At 33.7% G+C, this 27,749-nt stretch overlaps 1 protein-coding gene across 11 annotated transcripts in view; it reads left to right on the top strand.

Annotated features, from left to right (window-relative positions):
- Window positions 1-27,749, top strand: part of LOC101743427 (triple functional domain protein) — a 166,232-nt gene that overhangs the window by 10,005 nt on the left and 128,478 nt on the right. For 10 of the 11 annotated variants that reach the window (XM_038010976.2, XM_038010980.2, XM_038010989.2 and 7 more), the window contains 8 exons: window positions 615-695; window positions 1,334-1,534; window positions 2,069-2,191; window positions 2,431-2,622; window positions 2,982-3,151; window positions 25,792-25,951; window positions 26,263-26,394; window positions 26,966-27,173. In XM_038010976.2, the coding sequence (XP_037866904.1) occupies window positions 615-695; window positions 1,334-1,534; window positions 2,069-2,191; window positions 2,431-2,622; window positions 2,982-3,151; window positions 25,792-25,951; window positions 26,263-26,394; window positions 26,966-27,173 (1,267 nt within the window). The remainder of the gene's footprint in view (window positions 1-614; window positions 696-1,333; window positions 1,535-2,068; window positions 2,192-2,430; window positions 2,623-2,981; window positions 3,152-25,791; window positions 25,952-26,262; window positions 26,395-26,965; window positions 27,174-27,749) is intronic. The other variant, XM_038010982.2, reaches the window with a different exon arrangement.

Here is a 27,749-nt window from a genome sequence, read left to right as displayed (position 1 = left end):
TAAGCTCTAAGGTCTCACCAGGTGACCAGACTTTACCAAAGATAACACCCTAATTACATTGTAATGTACGTTAAATACAATATATTTTTCAAACTATTTGTTATCGTCTAATGAAAGCCTGCGATCATAATGCGATTTGAATAGATGGTTGTTTAATTGTTAACCCCAGTTTGTCAGGCACGATTTTCTCCTTTTGTCTATATTTATTATTTCTTACTGGTATCTTGCGTCAGATTATGTTTGGATCTCACTTTAATAATCAAAATTTGCGGATGATAAAACCTGTTGTGAGCTCTTGAAACATTAATATCCCACATAGCTGTTTTGAAGGGTTTTATACTAAGGTTTTTTGACCTCATGTCTCAAATTGAGCGTTTATGTTGTTATGTTATATTGAAAGTACAGAACTTATTACATACTAACTAAGTCTGACCTGCTTTGCTGATTTTATCTTTGACTTTGAACCGAACGTTGCCAAACTGCACAGGATCACCTGCTCAATCTGCAAACTCATCGAAATCAGCCCACCCGCTACTGTGTCTATAGGAAATATATACATCCATAGATACATCGACTTATAAATATAGATTTCATAATAAAACTATTATTTACAGGTTCATTCAACAAGTAAAAAACTTTTATATCAGTTGGATCATTTAGTTCAAGTATGTCATCAAACGGATCCCACGGATATGGTAAGTATATCTAATTCAAATAGTAAGGTAATAGAGTTAAATCATATTACCGATAACGACTGAATGTCTGGTATTGAAAAAACCTGAATTGTGGTCATTGGATAATTGTCGTATTAGGAAGTATTATTTTTACTATATGAAATACTAGCTTTCAAGAGAAACGTATCTTGATACATATTTAAACGTTGAGTCTTTATATATAGTACCTAATACATGTCACATTATTATATGATATACTATAATACTACATCAAAGTACAATAGATAGCGTGCCACTAGTTACAAAAAATGATCCATACATTTTACCGATATTCATAATCTAGATTCATAAATATTCAGTTTAATTTCTCTGTTTTGATTTTTTATTTAAGCAATTGATATAAATAATGTCATAAATTTTTTTAGCGTTTACAGACCTTCGTCGCTCCTAACCCAAAGTATATTGAATTTAATTGTCAATTCTGTGTAGCATTCGTAAAACTATGTATTTACGGAAAAACGCATAGCCGTAATTTTTTTTTCTAATAGTAATATAATAATATTATGGTTACCATAGGCGTATTATTATGAATGCTGTTTTCTTGTAAGAAAATTAAGCAACAGCTAAATGCCAGTGATTTTGTGTTTGTTTTTCATCAGCAGAGTGAAGGCACAGTGAGTAGTGCGGGTAGCAGTGGTGGCGATCCTGCAGCCGATTACAGTTCGGGAGCAAACCACGTGCTGGCCGTAATACATCAAATTCTTGGCCATCACAGGGCTTTGGAAGCTAGATATCACCAAGCGAGACTTAAATTGCATCAAAGATTAGCTTTGTTGCTCTATAAAGAAGACTGTAGACAGGTTAGTAAAGTTATTAGTGCATCTCATTTATTTGTGAATAGTGTTAAACCAGCAACAACCGTTAATCTTGCCGCCATCAACGTAAAAGGTAAATATTAAGGTTAGGAGCTTAGAATTTTTTTGAAGGAGTTAGCTATGTCAAATGTAAAAAAAATATGTGTGTAATTCGAAAAATAAATATAATTAAAAATCCTGAGTTTGACAGTTAAGACAATCTTGTTGCAATTTTTTCATTTCTGGTTTTCGATTCGAATGTTTTAATAACTGTGGTATCAAAGCAACAAAATTTTGACTACATCATACATGTGGCAGCCAGTGGATTCGCATTGTTAAGTGCTTATCTTAGGTAATAAAACAATACTAAACAATTTATGTTTAGGGTACTAGAATATTGCCCGTATTATATTTTGAACAGAGTCCATGGATTCCACATTAATAATACTGCATTCCATGCCTGGGAAAGATAAACAACATGTATGAAGTTCATTAAACTATCTTTGAAGTTAACAAAAATAAAATGATTATTCTTTTCAGGTATTAGACTGGTTGGCAAACCATGGTGAAGTATTTTTGCAGAAAAATACTGGTATAGGAAGAAATCTCCATAAAGCTAGGGTTTATCAGAAATCTCATGAACATTTTGAAAATGTTGCACAAGTGAGTATTTAATTTTATCACAATAAAACTCGTATTTCATCTAGAAACCGTTTCTCTGGCTTTAAATTATTAATAGAGCTCAGACTGAATGTCGTTGGAGGTCTTGGTATAATCATATCAGTTGGTATAATAGTTACGATTAGACATATTATTCTAAAATAACGCGTGTAATGTAATGTATGTAGCATATAACACTGCTATGATATAATATAATATATTTTTAAAAAAAAATTGCTCAGAATACTTACACAAACGCGGAGAAGCTGCTGGGAGCTGCTGAGGAGTTAGCCCGTTCGGGTGAATGTGATCCAGAGGAAGTCCTTGGAGTAGCGCGGGAACTCGAAGCTCATGTAGCTGCCTTCGCGGCCAGGGTCGATAGAAGAAGAAGACGACTCGACCTGGCCGTACTTCTGTATACACATGAGAAAGAGGTAAGTCTTATCTGAAGCGAAAGTAGCTTATTTTTATAATGTAAAGAAAAAAAAACGAATTTTATGGAAGACAGCACAACTGGATTTCTTGTGACAATAATTAATTCCACTCACGAGGGGCAATCCGTTGACTGCACCTATTAGCTTAAACAATTGAAATGTGGTATTTTTTTTAGCTTGAGAAATGTATGTATATTGTATATGAGTTGTTACTCATATGGGTCGTCCACATTAGACGGAAACATCTAAATGTACTACCAGCATTTTTGCTTTCATCAAAACTGGTTATTTCTTTTAAAACGTGCTTAAGAGTTTAACTTTTCTGTTAACTTCAATGATTAAAACAAATTATTTTTCAGCTGCTGCAATGGTTGGATACACTGAGAAGCGGAGGCGGTGTATGCGCTACAGACGACACTCCCGAAGCGGCACGAAGAGCTTTAGAACAATGCGCCCAGCATCGAGCAGCTAGCATGGACGCATGCGCTGCAACTATCGCGCAGGGCGAAGCATTAATGCAAGACTTAAGGTATGTTAAAATATACTAACTATAGTAGAATTATTTTGTCCGTGCAGTTTGGGTATAAATCATAGCCCGGCTAGGGCGATGAGCATGTCGATAAAAAACAAATGAGTTACCGAAGCCGGCAGGGCGGTATACGAAGGGTAGTGAGACATTGTTATACTATGAGTAATTTGTTGTACTTACCTGCAAATTATAGTACAAAATAATATATCGAAGAGGAATGTTTTTATGCATTCGCTCTCTGAATTTCTTTAGTAACACAATGGCTACTCCTTTGTTTTGTACCAAAATGGCAGAATTTGTTCAAAATATTTGCACGTTTTTCACTGAAATGAAAATAGATCCCGAAAAGTTACAAAGTTTTAATTTCTGTCGTTTTCGTTAACTTGCTGCGGCGATATGTGGTGTAAGTGTTCGATTAGTGATTTTTACTTTCATTTTTATCACTAACCCACAAAACGACAAAACTAAATACACTATCGATAACGCTTATCGAAAACAATAATGCGCATCACTATGCCCGCCCATAAGGCCCGTGAGTGGAAAAGAGAACGAAATACTCGCTTCACCGCTCCGATTATTTATGACCCAAACTGCACGGACAAAATAATTCTACTATAGCTTAGTAAAAGAGTTAGGTACACGAGCAAACCAATCAGCATTCTTATTGGCAGCGAAGGCCGACGAGTCCTTAGTTAAATGGAATATTATAACAAAAAATCTCTTCAGCTATTTGAACGAGGGGTAACCTTAATTGAAGTTCAATTAAAAACATCAAATTGTTGACACTAATACCAAATAAAATGGACCGAACCGTAATTAATTAATACTAAGATAAATGTCGCGTATAAAGCGAAAATGTCGCTTAAAGCAAGGGCAATAAAAATAGCCTTTTACCACTCGATATATATGACTGATTCGGTGGTGCAGTAGTGAGCGTTTCTGACTGTTGCGCCGAGGGTCGTGGGTTCGATTCCCACATCGAACAAACATTGTGTAATGAACAGATTTGTTTCGTCTTTGTATGAGTGTATATTATCTTTATATACGTATTTACGTATGTTTGCCAGTCTCTGGTACCCGTAACAAAGGGATTCGTAAATCGGGGCCGGGATCATGAGTGATTTGTTCCTAATCAAATCAATTATATACTATTTAAAATACAAATGCAAAATAAGCTTTAATTATATCCACGACTCATGAAAACCAAGATAAAATTTATGACTTTTCCATTTTCTTACTTTTAAAAAAATAGCTACGTAATTTTGTGTACAAAAATTTGTACGATTCAGAGTATATACATATGTATATGGTATATCATAATACAAACTAAATTATCAGTCAATATTGATTTAAAATCTGAAAAGTGTTCGCTGTTGCACTTCTAAATAATAATAAACATAAAAATCAATGATAACAGCTTACTTAGTTAATTTAGTTATTAAACTCGTTCGACGGAGGAACATTTTTGTTCTGTTCAGGGAAATCGTGCTACAGAAACACGAAAAATAATACTCCAATCAAACTTAATTACAAATAATTATAATACATAACTATCAAGAGATATCTATACTCTATACTAATATATAAATCTACAGCGGTTTTTACGGATGTTCCGTTATAACTACTGAACCATGAATCCGATTGACTTGAATCTTGGTATCCATGTAGAAAATACATGTACTTAATGGATAGGCTAATATTTATATGAGTGTTGGACTCCCTACACCAGTTGGAGGAGCGTTAATGATGGGAATCTTTGTGGGGGTGAGAAATAATATTGTTCATTTTAAATACCCAGCGAAACGGACGGGTACAGCTAGTCAATTTATAATTATAAACAGTACGATTAATATTGATCTTTTAATTGAAGAAACAAATATTTATAAACTAAATTGAATGCGTCATGGGGGTTTGCAAGGCCGTGTATAGAAAACTGTTTATAAGTGTTATTTATAGTTTTTATTATGACGAAAAATTTTAAAGGCTTTTTTAAACCGGATTATAAACCTTTGATAATTCATTCAATAAGCATGTTACCGTTAGTAATCGTGTTCTCCAATGTTAGTGTTATTTACAAGCTTTAGGCTCATAATTCTCATGATTTGAAATTATTCGAAAATAAAATTTTGTTTTTTTTTTTATTTTGCTGAATTTTAACATCAAATCAACATATTTAAAACCGAAAAAACTTGCACGTGCGTTGGTTCTTGCACGTTTTATTTCCCGCAAAACTATTGTATGATGGTGTTGTTACTCAAGTGCTAGCGACTGAGGTGAGACGTCGCGAGCTGTCCACGCGACCTTATTTTACCAACAGTTCTTTGTGTAATAACTAACCTGCCTCGCTGCAGGAACTCATTGTTATAAAACATTGTTAAATTTGACGCCTTGTTTTCACTACAGTCAGAGCTAGTTTTTACTAACGATTATTATGTTTCGTTGTTCTAACCGGGGTATTCAGAAATATATTCTTAAATGTCGAAGACATATTTTAGCAATACTACAAAGAGAGAAATCAACCTTGAAGTCGTCGTGGCATAAAGGATAAGACGTACGGTACATTCGTATCTAGCGATGTACCGGTGATCGAATCCCGCAGGCGGGTACCAATTTTTCTAATGAAATACGTACTTCACAAATGTTCATGATTGACTTCCACGGTGAAGAAATAACATATTGTAATAAAAATTAAACCCGCAAAATCATAATTTGCATAATTACTCGTGGCAAGACCTCTTGTGAGTCCGTACGGATAGGTTGGTACCTATCCGTACAACCCTGCCTATTTCTTCCGTGAAGCAGTAATGCTTTTCGGCTTGAAGGGGCAGACGTTGAAACTATACTGGGACCTTTGGAACTTATATCTCAAGGTAGGTGGCGACATTTACGTTGTAGATAGATGTCTATGGGCTCCGGTAACCGCTCAACACCAGGTGGGCCGTGAGCTCGTCCACCCACATAAGCAATAAAAAATGACTGTTCTCGTGTCGGGTAGAGCTGCTGGTGTTTAATTTCCAAATTATCTTGTACACAGGCCCAACATTATTTTTTGTTATTTCGAATCTTTTTTATATTTGTTAGTGTATTATATATTGCTTCTTAAATAACTTATCGTTTTTCAATCCTTTCTATATATATTTTATTAAAATAACGAAAATTCCGGAATTATGTAACATTCAAGTGAGTTTTTGTTCTTTATTTGCAAACGTTTTGTGATATCTAAATGACAATAGCCCCGTGACGACGGCTTCTCGGACAATACTAACACTGTGTTTTTCGAGATACGCTCCTGCCTGTGGACAATGCTTTCGAGCTAAATATGTAATATGTATGTAGCATACAAATAAATTTTGTTTACGCGAGTATATGTGTACTTGTATGTGAAAAATACTTTTCCATCGTATGTGAAACCGACTTCGAAATCAGATGGTCACTTACATAATTGTGTAGTACAGCAGTCTTCACTCGTTGATAATACATAATCTAAAATTTCAATAATCGTAGTAGTAGATTTGAATTGCGTTTGTGATATAATAGTTTATTTTCTAACTGTTGTTTGTGAAGGATTAGTTATATTTCGGTTTAGTAATTTTATTTAGGAAATTCGGGTTTTTTTTTTAAATCGAAGTGTAACTTTTATTTCCCATTACACAAGTTCACTGCGGAACGAAACTATAACTAAAAAAAAAAACTAAATTAAAAATTGCATTTTTAAAAAAGATACGATGATTTAGTATAGCTTACATTTTGTTGTCCTGATATTATCTTAACCGCTGACCCCGATAAAATTATTATATTTGTATTACATTTTATTTGATTGATAGGCCAACATCGGAAACAATATAAATGTATTATAAACAAGATTTTTCAAATTGTTAAGAGTTGCGTAAACATTGCTAGTTTTTAGTGAAACAATTTGCAATAAATTTATATTGCTTTGTATATGGAATGTAAACATTTGCATGACGTTCGAATACTATTGTTATGGGATGTTGCTTTGGCTCATCAAATTTAGATTTCTTGTTTGGAATAAATAAAGGGGATTTACATTCATTAACTAATTAGGCTTACGCGTGTTTGTGATTGTAATAAGCAAACATGATTCGACAAATTTAAAAATTAGTAATTAATGAACATTTAGCACTTGAACGCTTATTGTTATTGTCAATTAATAAAGCATTATATTATTATCATTAACACTTAATGAAATCGTTATGAAGAAATTTATAATTCAAATTGTCTTCGGGAAGAATACGTATTTGTAGATCATTGAGAAGCGGCCTTTGTTTTTATTTTTATTTACGTATTCTTTAGGATTGTTATTTCCACTAACACGAATTAAACAGGATGATTTTGTTTGTATTATTCACAACCGCTTGCGTCCACCGGTAGGTACCTGTCAGTTTACGCAAACGTTGGAGTTTCTTTATAACTTAACAGATTCCTCGTCGAAATCTACTTTTAAATTTCGAGGTTATTTACGAAGCCAATTCATAGATTGAACCTTACCTTTTTTCCGTACCACGAATGTCATTAAAGTGCTACATTATTATCACGTTTTTTGACTAAATTCGCAATCACCACTAATTTTTAAACGTTATTATGGTGGATTGTATGAAAAAAAAAACGATTTCTAGAAACTAATCACGTGTCATCTATTGTACATTGATATAACTATGACAGAAACAATCTCTAAAGCGCCAACCGCTACTGTACCAAGTTTCACCAAAATCGACGGTTCAGTGTGCTTAATGCGAGTTTTTTAACGTTCTCGGTAGCGTAAAAGTTAGCCCAATTTGTATGCAGTTGGAACAGCACCCCCTAGCGGCAAACGTAGGCAAACGATCCTATTCCATAAAAATATGAGCTAACTTTTACGCTATCGAGAACGTTAAAAAACTTGCACTAAGCACACAGTAGCGCATAGAGGAGATTGATCTTCATCGAAAGAACATGGATATATGTATATTTAAATTTAAATCCAAAAATATAAACGTTTACACATATATTATGTGTATATAAATTGTAGCTTATATAAGACGTTTTGAGTTTGAATACACTACCATCTGCTAGAAACTGATACAGCTCACTTGAGCTCACAGATAATTATAACCTTTCTTCATATATTAATAAAAAAATAATTAGCAATAAAAATATTGTTATTATAAATTATATAAATCAAATTACACTCAGTGTATTAAGTTTCATTAAAATCGGTTCATTAGTTCAAAAGTTCAACATGAACGAACAACGTAAAACGTTTTTTTTAATAAATAAATGACGATGAATAAATTTTATTTATAAATTGAATACAAACGTTAACATGAAAAAAAAACATGGAATGCAACAATGCAATCATTATCTATACAATCTCGAGAGAAGATTATTTACTTAGAATATTGGGTATCTGAATTTTACAAAGTCTATGAAGGCATTTTTACTATATCCTAAGAACATAATTACTTAAGAGACATAATTACTTAATTACTAAGAACATAAGAACTTCATTAGTAAAGTTATATTCTCCTCTGAATGTGCAATATAATACTATTTTTTTAAATAAAAAATAATAATCTTACGTCATTTCTATTTTTATCGTCTTTTTATAGACTTACCTATAGATACTTAGGTATAGTTGATCATTGCAATTGGATTTCAACATATCCTTAGACCTATAGGGACTGTGGTCACATTTAGTCATATCCGTTAAAGGTCGCAGAAATCTAAGCGATTGCATCGTACGCTGTGACTTTTACTATATTGGTGAAAAACTTGCTCTTCGAATCACATACTATTACCATATCCATCGCGCATTTGTACGGCTATATCAAGTCGAGTTCATATTTATGGAAAAAGCAATACCCGCACCATAAATTCGTTTCATAAATTTAATTTTACTAGAGGTCTCGCAGTGGGTCTCACATAGTCCCATTATAAGAAGTTGGTATTCCCTCATCTCTTTCTCAATGACTTCGAGTTTCCCAGGCTTCAGGATGCCTCTAACGTTCCATGTGCCGATTTTGTGTTTGTGACGTATGGAAGGTTTTTTGTTGTCTTCAGTAGCATGAACTGACTCGGTAGCCTGATGACTCTCTATCGAGGAGTCTTCGGTAGCCCATTTCACACTCTTCGACCCGGTTATCGATGAGCGCCGGGGGTCAGCCGGATCACCCAACAGAATATTTCTATTATTTGATATAGCTTCCATGGAGTTCTTTTGGGACTATAAGCGTAGTGGGTTCCCGTTACCTTCTACGTCGGTTATTTTAGGAGGTATTTAGTCTCCAAGGCCCACCGTGGCCAGATTATGGAGTAGGTTAGTTGACCGTCGCCTACTACTCGACGTTGGCGTCTTTTACGACTATCAATGTAGTTACCTTGGTGATGTAGGTAGACGTCGTTTATAGTCAACCCTCCTCCTTTCTCAAACCGGGCTTGGGACCGTCTACGGCGGAGTTATGATGAACATAGGCTACTTTTTGTTTTATTTTTTTGGTTTCATGTGTGTTTTAATGTTTCCGAAGCGAAGCGAGGGCGGGTCGCTAGTACTTCTATAATCACAAATTTCGCCAAGGCTACACTATAAAAAATATTAATAAAGACAAACAATATTTAATCTATTCTCAATTTGACCACAGACGTCAAGAACAAAAGTTTGACAATAAATAGTATGCATGTGTCTGTGCGTCAAATACATGGTATGTAGTGTGTAATGTTTTCTTTATTGATTTAATGTATCTTTTATGCATTATTTAAAAAAAATATTGCATTGTGCACTGCGGGACCTCTAGTTTAATTAAATAGCATTAAGTACAACCGTTTCATAGACGAGATGTTAAAAACTTGTTCATGTCATTCAATATTGTCAACAAACTCAAACTAGTTTAAGTATCATTAGGCTCTATTACAACTGTGAAATTAATAGTGGATTGATCAGAACGATAGAATAATATCTGGTTGGCTGGCCGTTTTTATAATTTTATAGTTTCTAGCAAAATATAAGCACAATCAATAAACGACGAAGAATATCCATTTACTTGGTCTAGATTGTTGGCAGAGAAGAAATTACATAATTAGTTCTCGGTATAAAATGAATCAGCCCTCGCCTAACCCGTTTACCGTAATTGGAAAGATTGCTACTTCTTCTGCGGAGTCTCCTGCGGGACGCTGCGACTGCGTATTCCTTAAATGCATCATGAACAAATAATATCGAAAAGTCATTGCCCGTGCTCGTGGAAAAATAATTTATGATAGCTGGTTTTAAAAATTGAGTAAATCAATTTCAGGAAATTACTGTAGACACGTTTGTGTACGTACAGAAAATTTGTCATCGTTGTCATTCTATACTAAGCTGATTGAAAAGTGTCAGAGGGATTTTATCTCGTGGATGTTAGTAGTGCCCTTCTGCCATCTTTTTAATTAGTCACATGAAGCATTTACATGGCTTGTTCCCCCCAAGTTGCTGATTAATTAGTATCGTTAAACCGCTTAATCAAAATTGGTTGACTGATTGAACCAACTGATACAAAATATTAGATTTGGAGTCATGGCTATCCAGACATGCTTTTAATTTTTTATAAATATTCAATATACAGATACATACAGACACGTCTGTCACCGCTTTATAACAATAAGATTTACTGTACAGTAGTAATATTATATGTATATGTAAATTAGGTGGGCAGTGTGCTAGTCTGCCTATTAAGTTATTAAAAAAAACACTTATTGTTTATTACATAATTTTCACGAAAGTTATTTCTTGCTCGATTTATATTCATAGTAGTACTAGTGATGCTATTTGACAAGATTAGCAGATAGACAGCCAATCTAGTTAAAAGCGTCGGGTTGCCTAACGTTGATAGCAAATACACGATGGGTTAGGACAACCTAAATTCTTGTTAGATTTAAAATTATCTAATCAATATTTCCTAAAAGCAGTAAACAGGAATCTCTTAGGCTCGGGAAACAATAATGAGGGTTTTGTTATTTGAAACAATAATATTTGTAAAAGAAACGGTCCTTCGAATTGCGAAAGTACAGCACTCGACGTTCAGTAGTTATACCTAGTCAGGTCATAAGTATTGTCACACAGTAAAAACTTTTCTTTTAGAATGCTGGCCACAAAAAAGTTTATTGAATTCGAATTTCGAATTGTTCATGAAAATAAAAATGTATACTTTTAGAATTTTACTCATTTTTAAATATGGAGTGGACGCTTAAAGAAGACCGTGTTGCAGTTATTGCGTTGCATCGTTGCGGTTACGCGCCAATTCAAATTTTTAACATACTGAAAAATTTGAATATAACCAAAAGATTCGTTTATCGTACCATCAAACGATACAATGAAGACTCTAGTGTAGATGACGGGTCAAGAAGTGATCGCCCTCGGTCTGTTAGGACTCCAGCAGTGATAAAAGCTGTGAAGGCGCGAATTCAAAGAAATCCCAAACGTAAGCAGAAACTGTTCGCCCTTCAGATGGGGTTAAGCAGAACCACGGTGAAAAGGGTGTTAAATGAAGACTTAGGGCTTCGGGCATATCGAAGAAAAACAGGACATCGTTTGAATGCTTGTCTAATGGACCTGAGACTGAAGAGATGCCGCGCTTTGTTGAAGTGGTACGCGGGAAAAAAATATCGGGAAATTCTTTTTTCGGATGAAAAAATTTTTACCGTAGAAGAGAGCTACAACAAACAAAATGATAAGGTGTACGCACACAGTAGTGCAGAAGCAAGCAACCGTATTCCGCGTGTCCAACGAGGTCATTTTCCATCCTCGCTCATGGTATGGTTGGGAGTTTCTTATTGGGGCTTAACAGAGGTACATTTTTGTGAGAAAGGTGTAAAAACGAATGCAGTTGTGTATCAAAATACAGTCCTGACGAACCTTGTGGAACCTGTTTCTCATACCATGTTCAATAACAGGCACTGGATATTCCAACAAGATTCGGCGCCAGCTCATAGAGCGAAGAGCACACAAGACTGGCTGGCGGCGCGTGAAATCGACTTCATCCGGCACGAAGACTGGCCCTCCTCCAGTCCAGATTTGAATCCGTTAGATTACAAGATATGGCAACACTTGGAGGAAAAGGCGTGCTCAAAGCCTCATCCCAATTTGGAGTCACTCAAGACATCCTTGATTAAGGCAGCCGCCGATATTGACATGGACCTCGTTCGTGCTGCGATAGACGACTGGCCGCGCAGATTGAAGGCCTGTATTAAAAATCACGGAGGTCATTTTGAATAAACTTTAGTGTCATAAGAATCTATGTTTTGTTAAGTTCATTTTGGTATATGAACGGTTACATAATGAATAAACTTGTTTCAATTATTTTACATTAAACATGTGACAGAATTTATGACCTGACTAGGTAGCATAAGGTAGGTAGTTATATAATGTTTAACAAACCAGGGAGCGAACCCAATACAAAGTCCTGCCCCTCATCTCTGTAGGGTACTCAATGCTTTTCCGCAGTATTATGCGTTGCAATTCAATTGAGTCAGTTCATATACATTTATCATTGAATACCGCGGTAATACATTAGTTGAAGTTTTAATTAACAAAACAATTCTTTTTTTATTTTATAGAAATGTATATTTGTAATGTCGCATGCTATTTATAATATTACTTCTACAATAGATTTTTTCTAAGAAACATTAGATGTATTTCATTTTATTATTATTATAACTTAATGGTTAGGTACCTCTTAAAAATCATGTGGAATAAAATATAATGGTATCAAACAATGAATTGTTAAATCTCACGATACATAATACGATAGTGTAGAAAAAAGTATAAAGTAAAATATCAACATTGTTCTAATGAGTGTTGGAATGATACTTTCGCGCGAAAGATTTTTCTTTTAATTTCCTCGCAATGTTGCATCGGAAAACTGTTTTCGTCGGTACATAGCGGGCTTGTGAACAGTGTGTCGCAAGCGGCCGCTTCACGCAGTTCACATTCGGGGCAGAGCGTAGAACGACGTGTGCGACGCGCTCGCGGGCTCTGAGTTTAATCTCGCGGCTTTTCCGTTCGCGCCATCCTGCAATTTTTAACTTTAAATGTACTAATATTTTACGAATCGCAAGTTGTTTTTTTGTTGATTATTTTAATGATTTCGAAAAGTTACATTACATCATATAATAGTGAATTAATTATGTTTCACGTCAATTTATAGGAAATTTAGGATACAACAAACGAGTAGTTTAGCACCATAAAACTAGCTATACGAAAGACTCTGGAACAAGTAAATATAATCGTATATGTAACCATTTAAATTGATTAAAACTAAACGTATAATTTATGTGACCGATCACCATAATAAAATGAAAATATTTTATGTACGTTATCAACTTGTTTTAAATGCTTTGTTTACTATAGATAAAATGCATTTTAACAATGAGTAGCTATATTGTGTGTATCGTTTTTGTAATTAGTTGAAATTCGTTTTAAAGGGACCCTTTTAATCCATGCTGGTTTAAGGTATGATTGAATATCCGCTAAGAGGGGAATTGTTAGTCCTGTTGCCACGTCCGTAAGCACTTCCGTTTTGTGAATTCACATTATATTCATAAATATTAAAAAGGTTCAAATTGAATTTAAAAGTACTTAGTTACGTTAATTTCAATTTTATCTCTCGTACTTACGTATGCCTTTGTTCGAGCGCGACAAATTAGAAGCAGTTTGATTTTTGCTTAGAAAAAAGTGGTAGTAAAACATTTTGAAATAACGAGAAGGATTAATAATTGAAATAATGTTGAAATAAATTTTCAAAGGAATCAAGTAGACTATACATTTATTCAACTATTTGAATTTTGCTTTAGTCAATTGACTGTGCTCCAAGATCGATGTTGTAGATCTGCGACGATAAATATTCACCATTCGATGGGTGTACGCTCGTATGCCTTCAATTGCTTCCAATAATTTCTAAAAAGAACTTTCCCAGTGTAACCACGAGACCGCACAGCCAACTGTAATCGTAATAAATAAGGCCTTACCCTTAACCAAAAAAAAAACAGACAAAAACGATCGTTGTCAAAACTCGTTTTACTACTAGCAGTAAAAAAATTAACGATGCTTTTACGTTCATAGCGTAGGTGCCGAGACGTCCCGTGGTTTGGATTCCGTGAATTACTCTTAGTAACTTGCTCCCGGACTACGAAATACGTAGCTCATGAGTTCCCCTGCCCTTCGACAGGGGAGCGATTCAAAGATATTTTCATCAATGTCAAAACACGAGCCAGAATCATAAGTCGATAAGCGTTCCCTTAGGCTGAATGTCGTTTGATGTTTTATATCGTTGTATTGCTCTTAGAGCTATATACTCAGTTAGCTACTTTAGCTACCGCAGAATATAACTAAGAAAAATCGTGTAACGTTAACGTCATTTTTTGTCTGTTTTCCGTCGCTTTTACATTTTATATAACATCTATTTCTATAAATTATTATATTAAACTGAACGTGTGACTGTTCGTTTATAACGAAAGTGCTTATTCACCTGATTGTGAGGGTGAAATTCGTACATCAGCCCTGGTTTCTCTCGTATTTATTACAGTCCAGCTTTACTTTCAGGATTGCGGGTTCTCATAATTTACAATACTAATTGATCATGTTCTACTAAATTTTCCCGAGTAATATCTCAAAGATAATATTTTATAAAGTTCAATATATTGACCGTCATTCGAGTTTATAACCTACAAGCTAACATTGACATTTTGTATTACATAATCTGATAAGATGGCACATTCACGAGCTGCACACTTGGTTTTATGTGCCACTGTCACTCGTGGCTATTAACGCTATGAATTCACTGTTAACAGGTTGTTAATCGTGAGAACTCATGCATGTATCACACATTACGTACACGTGTTTTCAGAAATACGCTTCAAACAGTACTCCTTATGCACCTGATCTCAGAATCGGTTCACACAGTACACATTTTGACATTAAAAATTCATAAAACCAGTCTCGTATTGACCTGCGAATGAAAGGGAGAAGAAAAAAAATTTTTTTATTGTTAAATCTGACTAAATCCTAACTATAAATTCGATGAGGTCCAAAACAACCATGTTAGGGAAAGATTGATGAGGCATCCCGGCCTGCAGTAGCATTAACAGCACATGCGGCATTGTTTATTTCTCAACCGTCGGTCACAATTTAACATTAGGCACGACACAACGTTTGTAGGCATATTGACAATTACGCGAACTAGATATTCTGCGAATGGCATTTATGTCTGGAGTATCTATAAAACTAAACTACTACACAATGAATTGCGTTATGGGATCTAGATGGGACATAAAATAAAATGTACACACGTGTTTTGAGACATTACAGTTATCACTACGACTTCATTAACCTAAGGTCAGCAGATTTCGTGATTAACCGTTAATGATCTTACATTATAACTTGATCATGAAGTATACTGATGTCATCAGTCAATATCATATCAGATATGATATGGTATTTGTAGTAAAAACTCATTTCATGATACATTTTTTTTCTTATGGTTCACATGTAATGGTGTTTTATTTCAAAAACACTATAGATGACGAACTAAAATATTATACCTAAAATTCAAGAGAAGTTCTTGAGTGATCCAATGGGCATCCTGAAGGATGAAGCTGATTAAATATTTATAAAACAATTTACTATACTGTAATGAAAATATTACTTTTTCTGCCTCTTCAAAAGACTATTCAAAACCTTAATAATAATATTTTAATTAATCATTTGATAAATATTATCTCAGCTTGTTATTGCTTCTCTTATCTAAACTTTAAATAATATTTATGCACAATTTTTCCAAACTTGTGTAGGTACTGATTTTGTCGAAATTAATTTAAGATAAGTGAAAGAGCAAGTTACTATCTAAAAAACAATTTTAATTACCGTTGCAATTAAATTATTACATAGTTTTTATGTGTAAGTGCAATGTCTTTGTATAGAGGAAAAATATTACACGTTATTGCCAAACATCTTTTTTTGGCAACACTGTGAATGTAACAATAAAATGACGCGGATACGTGTAATAGTTTTGTAAGCGTTCATAATCCATTATGGGTTCAAGATTCTGTGCAAGTATTGTTACTTGAATAGAGAAAACTATTTTGAATTCGTGAAAAAACTGCGAATTAGTATGTTGTGCTTTTTTACAAGCACAAAATTAAACTAAAGAAGAATCCATTTATAGTAAATGTAAGTTTGTTATAATCATTTGAGAATAAACATTAACTTCATTACAAAACCGAAAACGCTATGCAATTCTATTGAGTGACGGCACTAAATTTATATAGGCCGTACCTTACTGAATCATTAAACCCTATTTTTATTCCCCCGATTCCTATTAAGTCTTTTTAATGTTTTTTTAAATTTCTATAGCTATTTGCACCTTTAAAACTTCCACGAATAGTATGAAAGGGACAAATACAGCTCTGACTGAAATTACCATGTAAATTAATCAAAATCAACTATTGAAAGACCAAGCCCGCTGAGAATTTAATTTAATCTGTGACCCAGCAAAACAGTACGTAAAGAAGAAATTAATCAGTCTTACATTCGTCCTCCTGGGGTATTGAGCTAAGGCACTCGCCTCTTGGGATAATGCGGTCGCTTGAATATAACGGTATCTAAATTATTTTAAATCCCTGAGCGTTATTGTACCCCAGTTTATGTAACGGAAATAACAAAGTGTTGCCTCTTCGTAAACATGCAATTATATTTTATGTCCAGCATTATAACTCGGGTGACACTCATGTATATCTTAGACAGGGTACTTACTTGATATTATTTCACATACTAATTAATATATTGCGATACAAGAGGATGCTATGTGCGTAGTTTTTAAGTTTAATGTATTTATGACTTTAGAATAACTTTTCAATATATTAAATGGCTTAATTATTTTATCTCATCGTAAATACAATAATTCATAGAGATTTCATTTTAACAGTTCCATATGCTAATTAAAACGGATTGGTTTAGTATAAAAATTGTTATGTTGCTTACAATTTAATAAATGATTAATTAATAATTCTTCTCTTATCGCGAATGGAATGGTCACGTTTCCCTACGGAATATGTATTTTAAGTAATTTTCTAGTTGTATGAAACTGTAAATATAACTTTTCTCATCGTAATAAAATAAAAGAGGACATTTGTATCAAGAATTTCTTTCACAAGAAAAATAGTCATTATTTAAACAAAACATCAGAATATCTAGACTACAGAGCTTGTCTAACCCCAGGCAGCGGAATATTGAGCAGATTTTCTTTTGTTTGCAACATTTCCTACAGTGTTCACGACGTCCCCTTTATTAAAACGGGCTCGGACGTTCTTCACCAATATTTGTACAGAGAATAGCCTTTCAACCATTTTTTCTCTTCAAGATACATACTATATCCGTACGTGTACTAGATTACATTTATATAAATGTATCATATGTTGTTGTATTAAACTTCTATGAAAACTGATCGTATCTAACAATTTATATTTTAGTTTAATTTATTTAAAAAAATGGCATCCAAGAACATTTTTTAAATATATCATTTGTACGTTTGCCGATATCGAGAATACTCGTATGAATTATCTCTTTCTTTCAGAGGATTGACCTTTATACTATAATATAATTATCAAATTGATTGACTTTCATTTTCTGTGTAATATTATCTGTAAATTAAGCAAGATTTTTACAATTATAATTACTTTCTACAATCTGTGATTCGTTGTATATTTTTGTAATAATGATTTTATAGGATTATAAAATAAGCTTAGTAAGAATAGTTGAGTTCCATTCAGTCTATCAGTATCGTAATAGTTTTATTTAGTATTTTACGTTAAAAATATCTGAAGTCATTTAAATGTTTGTGACGGAATATACACCTACCCGGATTAAGACAAATCTGCCGTAAGGAATCATCAATGTTATGATTTTGGCATTGTAGTCCTTGCTTTATATATTTAGACAATAAAAGACTGGCATTGAATAAAAACGACCGGGAAGTCAAAAATTCTTGATAGGTTACCAAAATGATTTCAAATTGTCTCACAATCGACTCTTCCGGTGCTGCGTTGCGTCTATTTGGCTACCGACGGACGTTACGCGGACCCACACGACCCTGCCACCTATGCTCGCTGCGAGACCGCGCCCTCTTGACAAACAGTCTCGATTGTTACACACTCGAGACACTCATCCTGTCAGTTATTACTTTAGACATAATAATGGGAATCGACTTGGAACAATTCTTGTTTGCATCGATTGCCACAATGCTTCTAATCAGAACTCGTAAGTGCATATGATCGAAACTCTCACGGTTTTATATCACAGATAACGCAACACACACAACAAGGAGCCGTTACATTCAAGTGTTTTATATAAAAATTCAATAAATTAAATTACTTTCAAAAATGACATAAATGCGAATGTATAAAATTTAGTAAAAATTTCGAAAAATAGGACAGTGTACTAGACCAGAATCAGATTTATTATTTAGAATTGCTCAATAAGAAATTATATATGACTGAAAGGTAGTTTCAAGTATATACACAGTGGTTGTGACCCGCTTCCCCTTCGAATTCTACGATCTACAAAGAGTCTCATACCCCGCTATCGCATCAAATACATTAAAATTGTTTCAATTGGAACACTTCAGATGCATTTCATCTTGTTATATGTACCGTAGTTTGATGAATTAAAAATATCTGTCAACTGTCCATTATCACTACATTAAAATAAATGGATTTCTTATCGTTATCAAACGCACAATAGGGACTTTGATAAAATTCGAAAACTGTCTGTTTTATGGATAAAATATAGATATTTTCTGTGATAGTAAAAGCATCTGGTTTTAAAAATCTTAGCAAAAGCTCATCGGAAAACTCCAAAAAACATGCGGATAGGCTTTAATTTTCACAAATTGAATGAAGTCTTCGAACTTGTGTTCCAAGAAAAGTATATTCAAACGCTGAATTCCAAAGGTACTAACTCCGAATGGCAATATATGTTATCCAGCTGTCCACTCATAATTCAATTTGCTGACTTTTTGAAAGGTGGCTGATAGTAAATGGAGGAGAAGAGGGGAAGCCTGATTTTCAGGGCTCACTGGATTAGTGTGAGCTCAAGCACAGGGTGGTCAGACTATTCCAGAAGCTTGTTCTACTGAGATCATTATTTTTTCATGTTAAAATATTACATTCGGCTTAATTAAATATTTGTATTCAAGTAAAAACAGTTTTGAAGAATAGAAATAGATATCTATATACCTAATTTGTTCACTTAATGCAGACTTACTATGATTATATTGCTTAATTTATATTACAGTCTTAGAGAGGCAGGAAGTGTCGACTAAGTACTAAGATATAACTAATTTATAAAACAATTTACTATAATTTATCGTTTAAAATACATACTTTTCAATCAATATTTATTAATTCGTAAAAAATCTAGAGATCATCTCATGTTATTTTACTTAATTTATTAATTAAAAACACTACTGCCTATTGTTTTTTATAGTAACAGGTTTTCAATGTCAACGAATTGCTGAAGTATTGCTCGGTTTTAAGGTCGTTTCTCCCACATGTATCCATCCGTGGCAGTGTCGCAGCAGTATCTGTTTAATTTAGTGATTTATTGAAATAAAAATAACTTCATTTTATTAATCCGACGTTCAAACTTTGGGCACACTAATTAATATTATTATACGAAAATAAACACAATAATTCCTATGTTTTTATAACGTAATTGAGTAACTGTTTCCTTAGTATCAATCAGTATGGATTAAAAAATCAGTACAGTCTTCGTTTAATTAATGTTGATATAAATCAGAACAGTGCAAACAATACTTTCATATTATGTTAACAATTTTCATGAAGGTTTGCATGCTTTCATGATATAAGCAATTGATTTGTTGTCTTTTCGCGTTTGTAAGTTTGAAGATTTAAGCGTAAGAAATGTAAACGGACAAGAAAATATGTATTGTTAGATACTATTCATATGATTATGAATGTGTAAAATATTTGCAGTGTATTATATATTTCATGCAGTTTTATATTATATACATATAACTGAAATAATGAATATATTTTGTAAATTGGTTCTTGATTTTTAAACCATCGGGCGAAAGTCATGTTTAAATCTAAAAAATCTTATAGTGTAAATAACATCTAACGGTATTTAAACAAACAGAAGATAAATAAACTGAAACCTTAGATTTTCTCAAATTCTAAGTCATGTTGTCCCGGTCCTTGTGAGCACGACATTAGTAGAACTATCAGTCTGTTGTGAAGTCGTGTATAAATTCTCGGTGCAGTCTGCGCTTGCACGCCGGCGCCATAGTCGCAGCTCAGTAGTCACGCAATTTGCGATGCCTCGCGTAGAAAGCAGCCGACAACTACTACAATTTTCTATTCACGTATTTTTATCAATCTTGTTTACAAATTCCTCGCGGGACTCTTGAAGATTGTGTATTGACTTAGGAAATAATGATCGTTTCTGCCGTTCAGCGCCCGAGAGTTACGAGCATATAAGTATTAAGATTTTCTTGTAAATTTAATTATTTCCCTGTTCTGCAGTCTTGTTGCATTAACATAGTTTTCGGATATTATTTATAAGGTCCGCAACAAGTTTTCGCTATTTGTCAATATATGGTTGAAGCAATAAATGTTGATCTATTAAGACAGATCTAAAATATTGTGAGCCGAGCTTATCATAATATTTTCATATGTGACACTAAGCTTCGTTGTTAAAAATTAAGCATAAAAATTTGTATAATACTGAAAATGTTAATATTAGATTTTGTAGACCATTCCTATTAAGCCTACGGCAATGACATTTCTTGTTTGGGTAAATTGGAATTATAATAGTTTTATTAACGTTTTAGTTTTTTAATGGTCCAAATTGTTCGAGACTACTGCGATAAAAATAAATTATGATTATGCTGACTAGAAATTTCTAGAAGTATTTTATCTTGCACCGCATTTTATAATATAATCATACTTTTACATTGTTTGGTTCATATTTCAACCATATTTCGTTGTGACTTCTATGCTGACGTAACTTGCTGAAGAAGGAACATTAGACTGTTCATCGAAAAAGGTATTCATTTATAGACATTGAAACAATGACAGAGGACAACTTCAAGTATTCGTTATCATAATATTTGAGGAACGGCCACATGCTGCACTTATTGTTTGATAATCACGACGCATATATTCTTTTTAATTTCTTTATTCTTCAATTCGTGTATATTTGTGATAGTGTGTATTGCAGGTTTGTGTTTTGTACATTTTTACTAACATTGTCCCGTGTAATTGTATAGTTGCAAGGGTAGGTTAAATGTTTACGAAGGCATTATATTTTTACGTGAACGTACAATGTGCAATGCGCCTTACTGTCGACATTAAGTCTTGCAATACATAATTAAGTACCTCGTATATATATATCTAAGCTCAAGGAATAGGAAGGCGTCGAAGCGAGGGTTTTGTTGAAACGGTGCATTGCTTTGCGCCAATAAAACCGGATATAAAATGTTGTCCGCCAGTGGATGCGTTTTAACTGCCCATAAAACTACCACTGAGCCCTAATTGTCGAACGGCTTAGCCTTCTGTACTAGAGGGCTTCTGCTGGGTTCGTGAGCGGAATATTTACGAGTTGTACGCTCATAAAATTAAACAAACTCTTAAAGACCCTACGGCGACCGTCGCAGTATACATAATTTTTGTTTAACAACTATATTTAACAGTTATCGCCGAACGATTCGTGCCTGTAACGAGCGTTTTGTTTATGTCTTCCTTCACTCATTGTTGATCGCTTTGAGACTGTTAATTAAAGTAATTATGGTTGTTGTTAATGTTCGCGCTTAACCTTATTGGATAAAATTTGCACCTGTATTCTAAAGACGTAAATAGTTATTTTACTTGGAAACTAAGGTCTATTTTGGAGCTAATTAAACTGGGAGACTCCATTTTACATCGCAACCGAACTTTTTTACTGTTCACGCAATTACTAACTCGTAAGTCGTTGTCTAATTTTAAAATATATCCAAGAATAACTTTTTTGAGACTACCATTATTTTGCGTTTTATACTTTCGAAATCAACATAATTATTATCAATATTCAAAATGAGTAATATAATTAAAACAAATACTGTTCATAGCACATGTCTGATTTACTTGATATTTAATAGAAAGTTTATAAATGTTTATAAATGTGGTAATGACAAATAAGAGCTCATTTGAAACGGACAAATCAATCACTCTCGCACGATAATGTGTCTTGTATGAATAGTGCATGAGTCTTCACCACTATCTTCTGGTTCCGTTTGGGCGCCGAAGCGCGAGGTATGCAGCACTAGCAACGACATTAAAACGGTTCCGAGCACCGGAATATTTATCTACATAATATATAAACACAATGTACATGAAAGTTTATCCATAATATACTTTTTTTTTCTCGTAACGATTTACCGTGTTTTTTTACAGGTAGGGAAAACGTTAAGAAATTGTACCGACCAGAAATGATATCTCTCAAGCGTTAAAAACTAACATTTCTTGATACGAAATTGGAAATTTCAATGAATTTATACTAATATATAAATCTACAGTGGTTTTTACGGATGTTCCGTTATAACTACTGAACCATGCATCCGATTGACTTGAAACTTGGTGTCCATGTAGAAAATACATGTACTTAATAGATAGGCTAATATTTATATGAGTGTTGGACTCCCTAATAATAATGACAATAAATAATAATGTTAATTTTAAATGCCCAGCGCAGCGGGCGAGTACGGCTAGTATATTATAAATGTACTGACTAATTTTCACACATGCGACACGAACATGAGACACACAAAACCTACAAGTCGAGCCTTTGAACTCTAACTTCGTGATGCTAGATTTGAGATTCTGTCTCTTGATTCAGCATGTTGCAGTTTATTGCGGTAAAACGCGTGCAAGGGAAACTTTCTTCATGTTAGCCACGGAGAGCGAGCGCGTCTACCCGGTGTCTAACGTTATCTGTATTCACGATCACAATGCAAACGGAATATGACTAGTTATTTGACTGGTTCCATCAGTCTAGACGCTTGAGATTATACTTGTATTTTCATATAGGTATATGTTCGGAACAATATCTATTGGTCCGCCAACAAACCAGCTTCTTTAGTAATTAAAGAATTAAATTAATTTATTAGTAAACAAAATTTATTAGTAAAGGCAGACTTGGTAATGTTTGTAAAGTACGAAATACTGGACTTTCACACTAGTTCACGGTCAACTTCATTTTAAGCGGTGATCAGAACGTCTGCAGATCGAACGAATGCAGAAGTCTCGGATTCCACTATATGAATACCGGTGCCTATTTAGATTGGATATCGAAGTCTCATCTATGTTAGAACAACAGCTAATCTAACCTTCAAATTGTAAAATAGAAATATAGGACTTTTTGGCGGGAACCAGAGGAGTGAAGTTATGTGATTTGTTTTAGTTTGTCTATTTAGTGGTTCTTCAGGTTTAAATGTGTAATAATGGTGGTTTATTAACTGTTTAATATCTGTGAAAGTGCACAAATGAGGGAAAATGAAACAAAGCCGCTGGACGTAACTTCTCGGGATCCTCCAAAAAGTCCACTGAAAAAATCTTAGTAAATGACCACCATTTTACTGAGATTATATTTCATTCCAAATCATCTCATTTCATTTAATTTCATCCCAGTTGATTAATGTCTCAAATTAATCATCTTCATTTCATTTCACTCCATAATATCATTTTTCATAAAAATATGAATATAAATTAAAATAAGACATGACTTAAAGGTCTCAGTTACCAGGTCATAAAATCCCTTAAAAAAAATAGAAATAAACAGGACGGTAGTAGTAAATTCGTGCAGACGCATAACGCACCTTAACTTAAGTAGTGGAGTTTATTAAATCAGAACATTCAGTCAGTTTCCGATTGAGAAATCGGCAAGAGCATCATAAATGTGTGCAACCGACATAATTTGTCGTATTCTGCTTTAGACGGCCACCTTCACAATGGCGGGATATTGCATCCGAAGCCGCTTTACGAAATTGACGGCGTGTTGATGAAAAATATAAATAATAAATACATCAGCATCTGCGTGTGTTTACGTATTTTGATGTTTGACGTTACGTTTTTGCACAATAAAACGAAATCCGAAAAGGGTTCGCATATTTGTTTTAAACTCACCATGTGAAATATTTTTACTCGCACGATTTGTGTAGGATATGCAATACAAACGAGTTATCTAAACAAAAGCATACTTGTAGGATTTTATATTTTTAATATAAATTTGAAAGATTTAAATTATTTAGGTCACCGCCGGGAAACAATTAATAGATCGGCAGCGCTCAGACACCTGCGTAACATCACAATTGCGGTATTCGGTAGAATCATCTATAAAGTGAGATTTCACTTACGTAATGTGTTTTGTAAATAATAACGTTAAACAAATCAGTTATGTCTGCGCACAGTTAGCTTGCACTATAGGGAATAAATCGTGGCTCGAATCGTTCACTAACCAGCCGTAACTTAACAGTTGGTTTGATGTGCACTTGGTCATCTACTTACTTCTTATCGTTTAATTAAATACTTATGTAATATAGGTTCTTGATTTATTAAATTTTTTAATTGGAGACTCGTCCTAGAACATTTCAATTTTCATCCAGCAATTTTACACCGAACTTATTAATTATATATATTATTATATATTAATGATTTTGTAGCTTAAATTCATTTATGAGAGATTTAGAAGTGATACAAAAGTGAAAGTGTAGTGTCGATAAACGAAAAAAAAAACGACTTTTCTTCATTTACGATTTGAAATAGCCGGTGAGATGAACATTTTTGCCCAAAATGCTCAGATATCATCGAAGATCGCATAGGAATAAATCACCGGTGCAGTGCCTAAGATGGAGGTTTGTTGTCCTAAAGATATTATATCATTCGATTTACTTAGTTGTGGTACAGTAATAATGCTCGGTTAACTCATTTCTATTGCAGTTTACTTTAATGTAAATCTATAAAAATAAATTCGTGTTAAAAAGCACATGAAGAAAGTGGTGAATTAAAACGATTTATAGATAGTATCCGTTGAGACAAATTCAATGAGATCAAACTAGATAAGTTTACTAGACATTATTAAAGGGTTCTGTTACCCGTCTCCTCAAATAAGATCAATGGTACCTGTACCTGTATTATTATCATACAGATTACAGATATTAACGAAATTTCAAATAAATTCGGTTATTATTAAAACTAGATCATAAGCATATCCATTATGTAAAAAAAAAAATTTAAATAGATGTCACGCAGTCGGGATTTTACAAAATCACTACTACAAGATTTATAACTAATGACAATGTGTAAAAAAATACGAAAATTGACGATAGGTACACAGTCAGGATTTTACAAAATCACCGCTTAACGATTATAGTTAATGACAATAAACTTCATGCCAAAAATTAATTGTCAATACCAAATAAATTTTTATCAGTTTTCTCAGAACAAATAATCAGCAAAACGTACTCTAAGAATCGTCAAAAAGCTTGGGAATCTAAGGCATTAATCGTGCTATCACTATAGTTTTTATTTATAAATTTTTAACATGAATATCGAATTTATTGCAGATCTTCTGGCGATTCGGATGCAACCAGCACCGCTGCCGTGGAATCCACTTTAGAGCGATTGCGAGGAACACGCAGTGCACTCGAGGAGCTGTGGTCCGATCGCGAAAGGAAACTGGAGCTCACATTACAGCTTAGACATTTTGAAAGGGACGCTCTGGAGGTATTATACATTTTTCTAATTAGGTAACCTCGAATTATAAAAGTAACTGTAGGTTTATGTACCCTGATATTATACTCTTCTTTCAATTCAATTAAACCAGGTAACATATAATTAATATTGTCGTAGAAATGAAAATTTCGTCAAAGTATGTTCAGCTGTTTCAGAGAGTAGCCTAGATAAACGACAGGCCCAAAAGCAATAGTACAGACCTTAAATGTCTAAAATAGTATCTCTTTTCACACATTTACAGTCCGAATTTAGATTAATCAAAGTTTTCGTATTAATGCCCAATGCTTTTTTTTGTTTTCTAGGTTTCGAGCCGACTAGAGTTGTGGGGTGACGAATTGCAACGCACCGAACCGCCTCGTGATCCCCAGCAAGCGGAGCAGGCCCTTGCAGCACACAACGAAAGTGTTGCTAGAATGCAACACGCTACTTTTCAGGTATTTTTTACTTCATTGTATTCATCGTATCAGAACGCTCTGACTGGTACGTGTTCCAAATACGCGTTACCATCAGTAAATCGCCTTTTCGCATTAAAAGTGTACAATTTACAAAAATATTTTGAAATTGAGTTAATACGCGTAAACATTTGGTATCACCGGTATTTTTCTCATAAATACTGTCAAAAGAGCGTAGTTTAGCTTTAGTTTTTTTTTTAGTTTACTTATGTTTTGACAAAATTAAAACAATTTTATCTTACTTTAAAAGACAGATAATGTAACTGGTAAAAAAATGTTGCAAATATGATTAATATTAAAAATATTACACGTAAACCTTTAAAACACTCCTGTAAAATTAGTAAGTTTTGAGATTATACAGTTTTAATGCGAGAAGATGAAATGTCTGTCACAAGCGTAGTAAGCTTGTCCGTGTTCTCTGGTGATGAAAAAAATCATTAATAGCTAGAACTATATCCTTAGTGACCTAATATACAATAATTATACTTGGATCTTATTTTATAGGAAACGTCATTGTATGATCGTAACAGCTTCATTTGATGTATTTTTATAGGTGGTACAGCAGGGTCAAGAATTGGCAGCAGCTATTGCAGACGCTTCAGATGTAATGGCATCTAGTGGTTCTGACGGGACTGAAACTGCGCCTCTTGATGCACAAGGTCGTGTGCAGCTGCTGCTTGAGTTCCTTCACGACAGGCAGCTTGATTTGGAAGAATTGGCTGAAGAAAGACGTGCCAGATTCGAACAGTGCGTGCAACTTGGTAAGGCAAAACATCAATACTTATTGGGAACGCATAAGTATCATTATTAAAGATTCCAGAAAACATCAGGATATATCCTCTTATTGTCTTTCTCTTCATGGGACTAATGGGTTGACGTTTGAAGCAAACATTTTATTCAAAATTAGAATGCCATAGAATTTTCACACATTAGCAATGCTAAGGTCTCACTCTAACACTGAATGAATATTCATCATAACTATAGTTACTATCAGCAATTGTATAGATGTGTCTTGGCATGTGAATTGTCTCCCTCAATAACAAAGCATTTAAGGTGTACATCGTTGTTTCTGACTGCTGTCAGCTTGTCAAGATGATTGTCAAAATCCCTAGAGTTTTCATTCGTTTTAAGAGTTTATGTCTGTAATTGGTTTTGAACTTCAATGTCAGTTATAGCGTTATAAATCATTATCAACATTAAAGTTTTAATGAAATATTCAAATTTATTTCGTCAATGATATATTAGAGTTGCAAGCACTTATCCATATCCATACCCAGTTCTATACCATATCTTCTTATTGTCTTTAGTATAGAGTTATAGTTTGTTGTCAGTTTACT

The sequence above is a fragment of the Bombyx mori genome, chromosome 1 (assembly GCF_030269925.1).
Source record: "Bombyx mori chromosome 1, ASM3026992v2".
Lineage (NCBI taxonomy): Eukaryota > Metazoa > Arthropoda > Insecta > Lepidoptera > Bombycidae > Bombyx > Bombyx mori.
The sequence above is the reverse complement of the archived record's forward strand: the minus strand, read 5'-3'. Positions and strand labels throughout refer to the sequence as shown.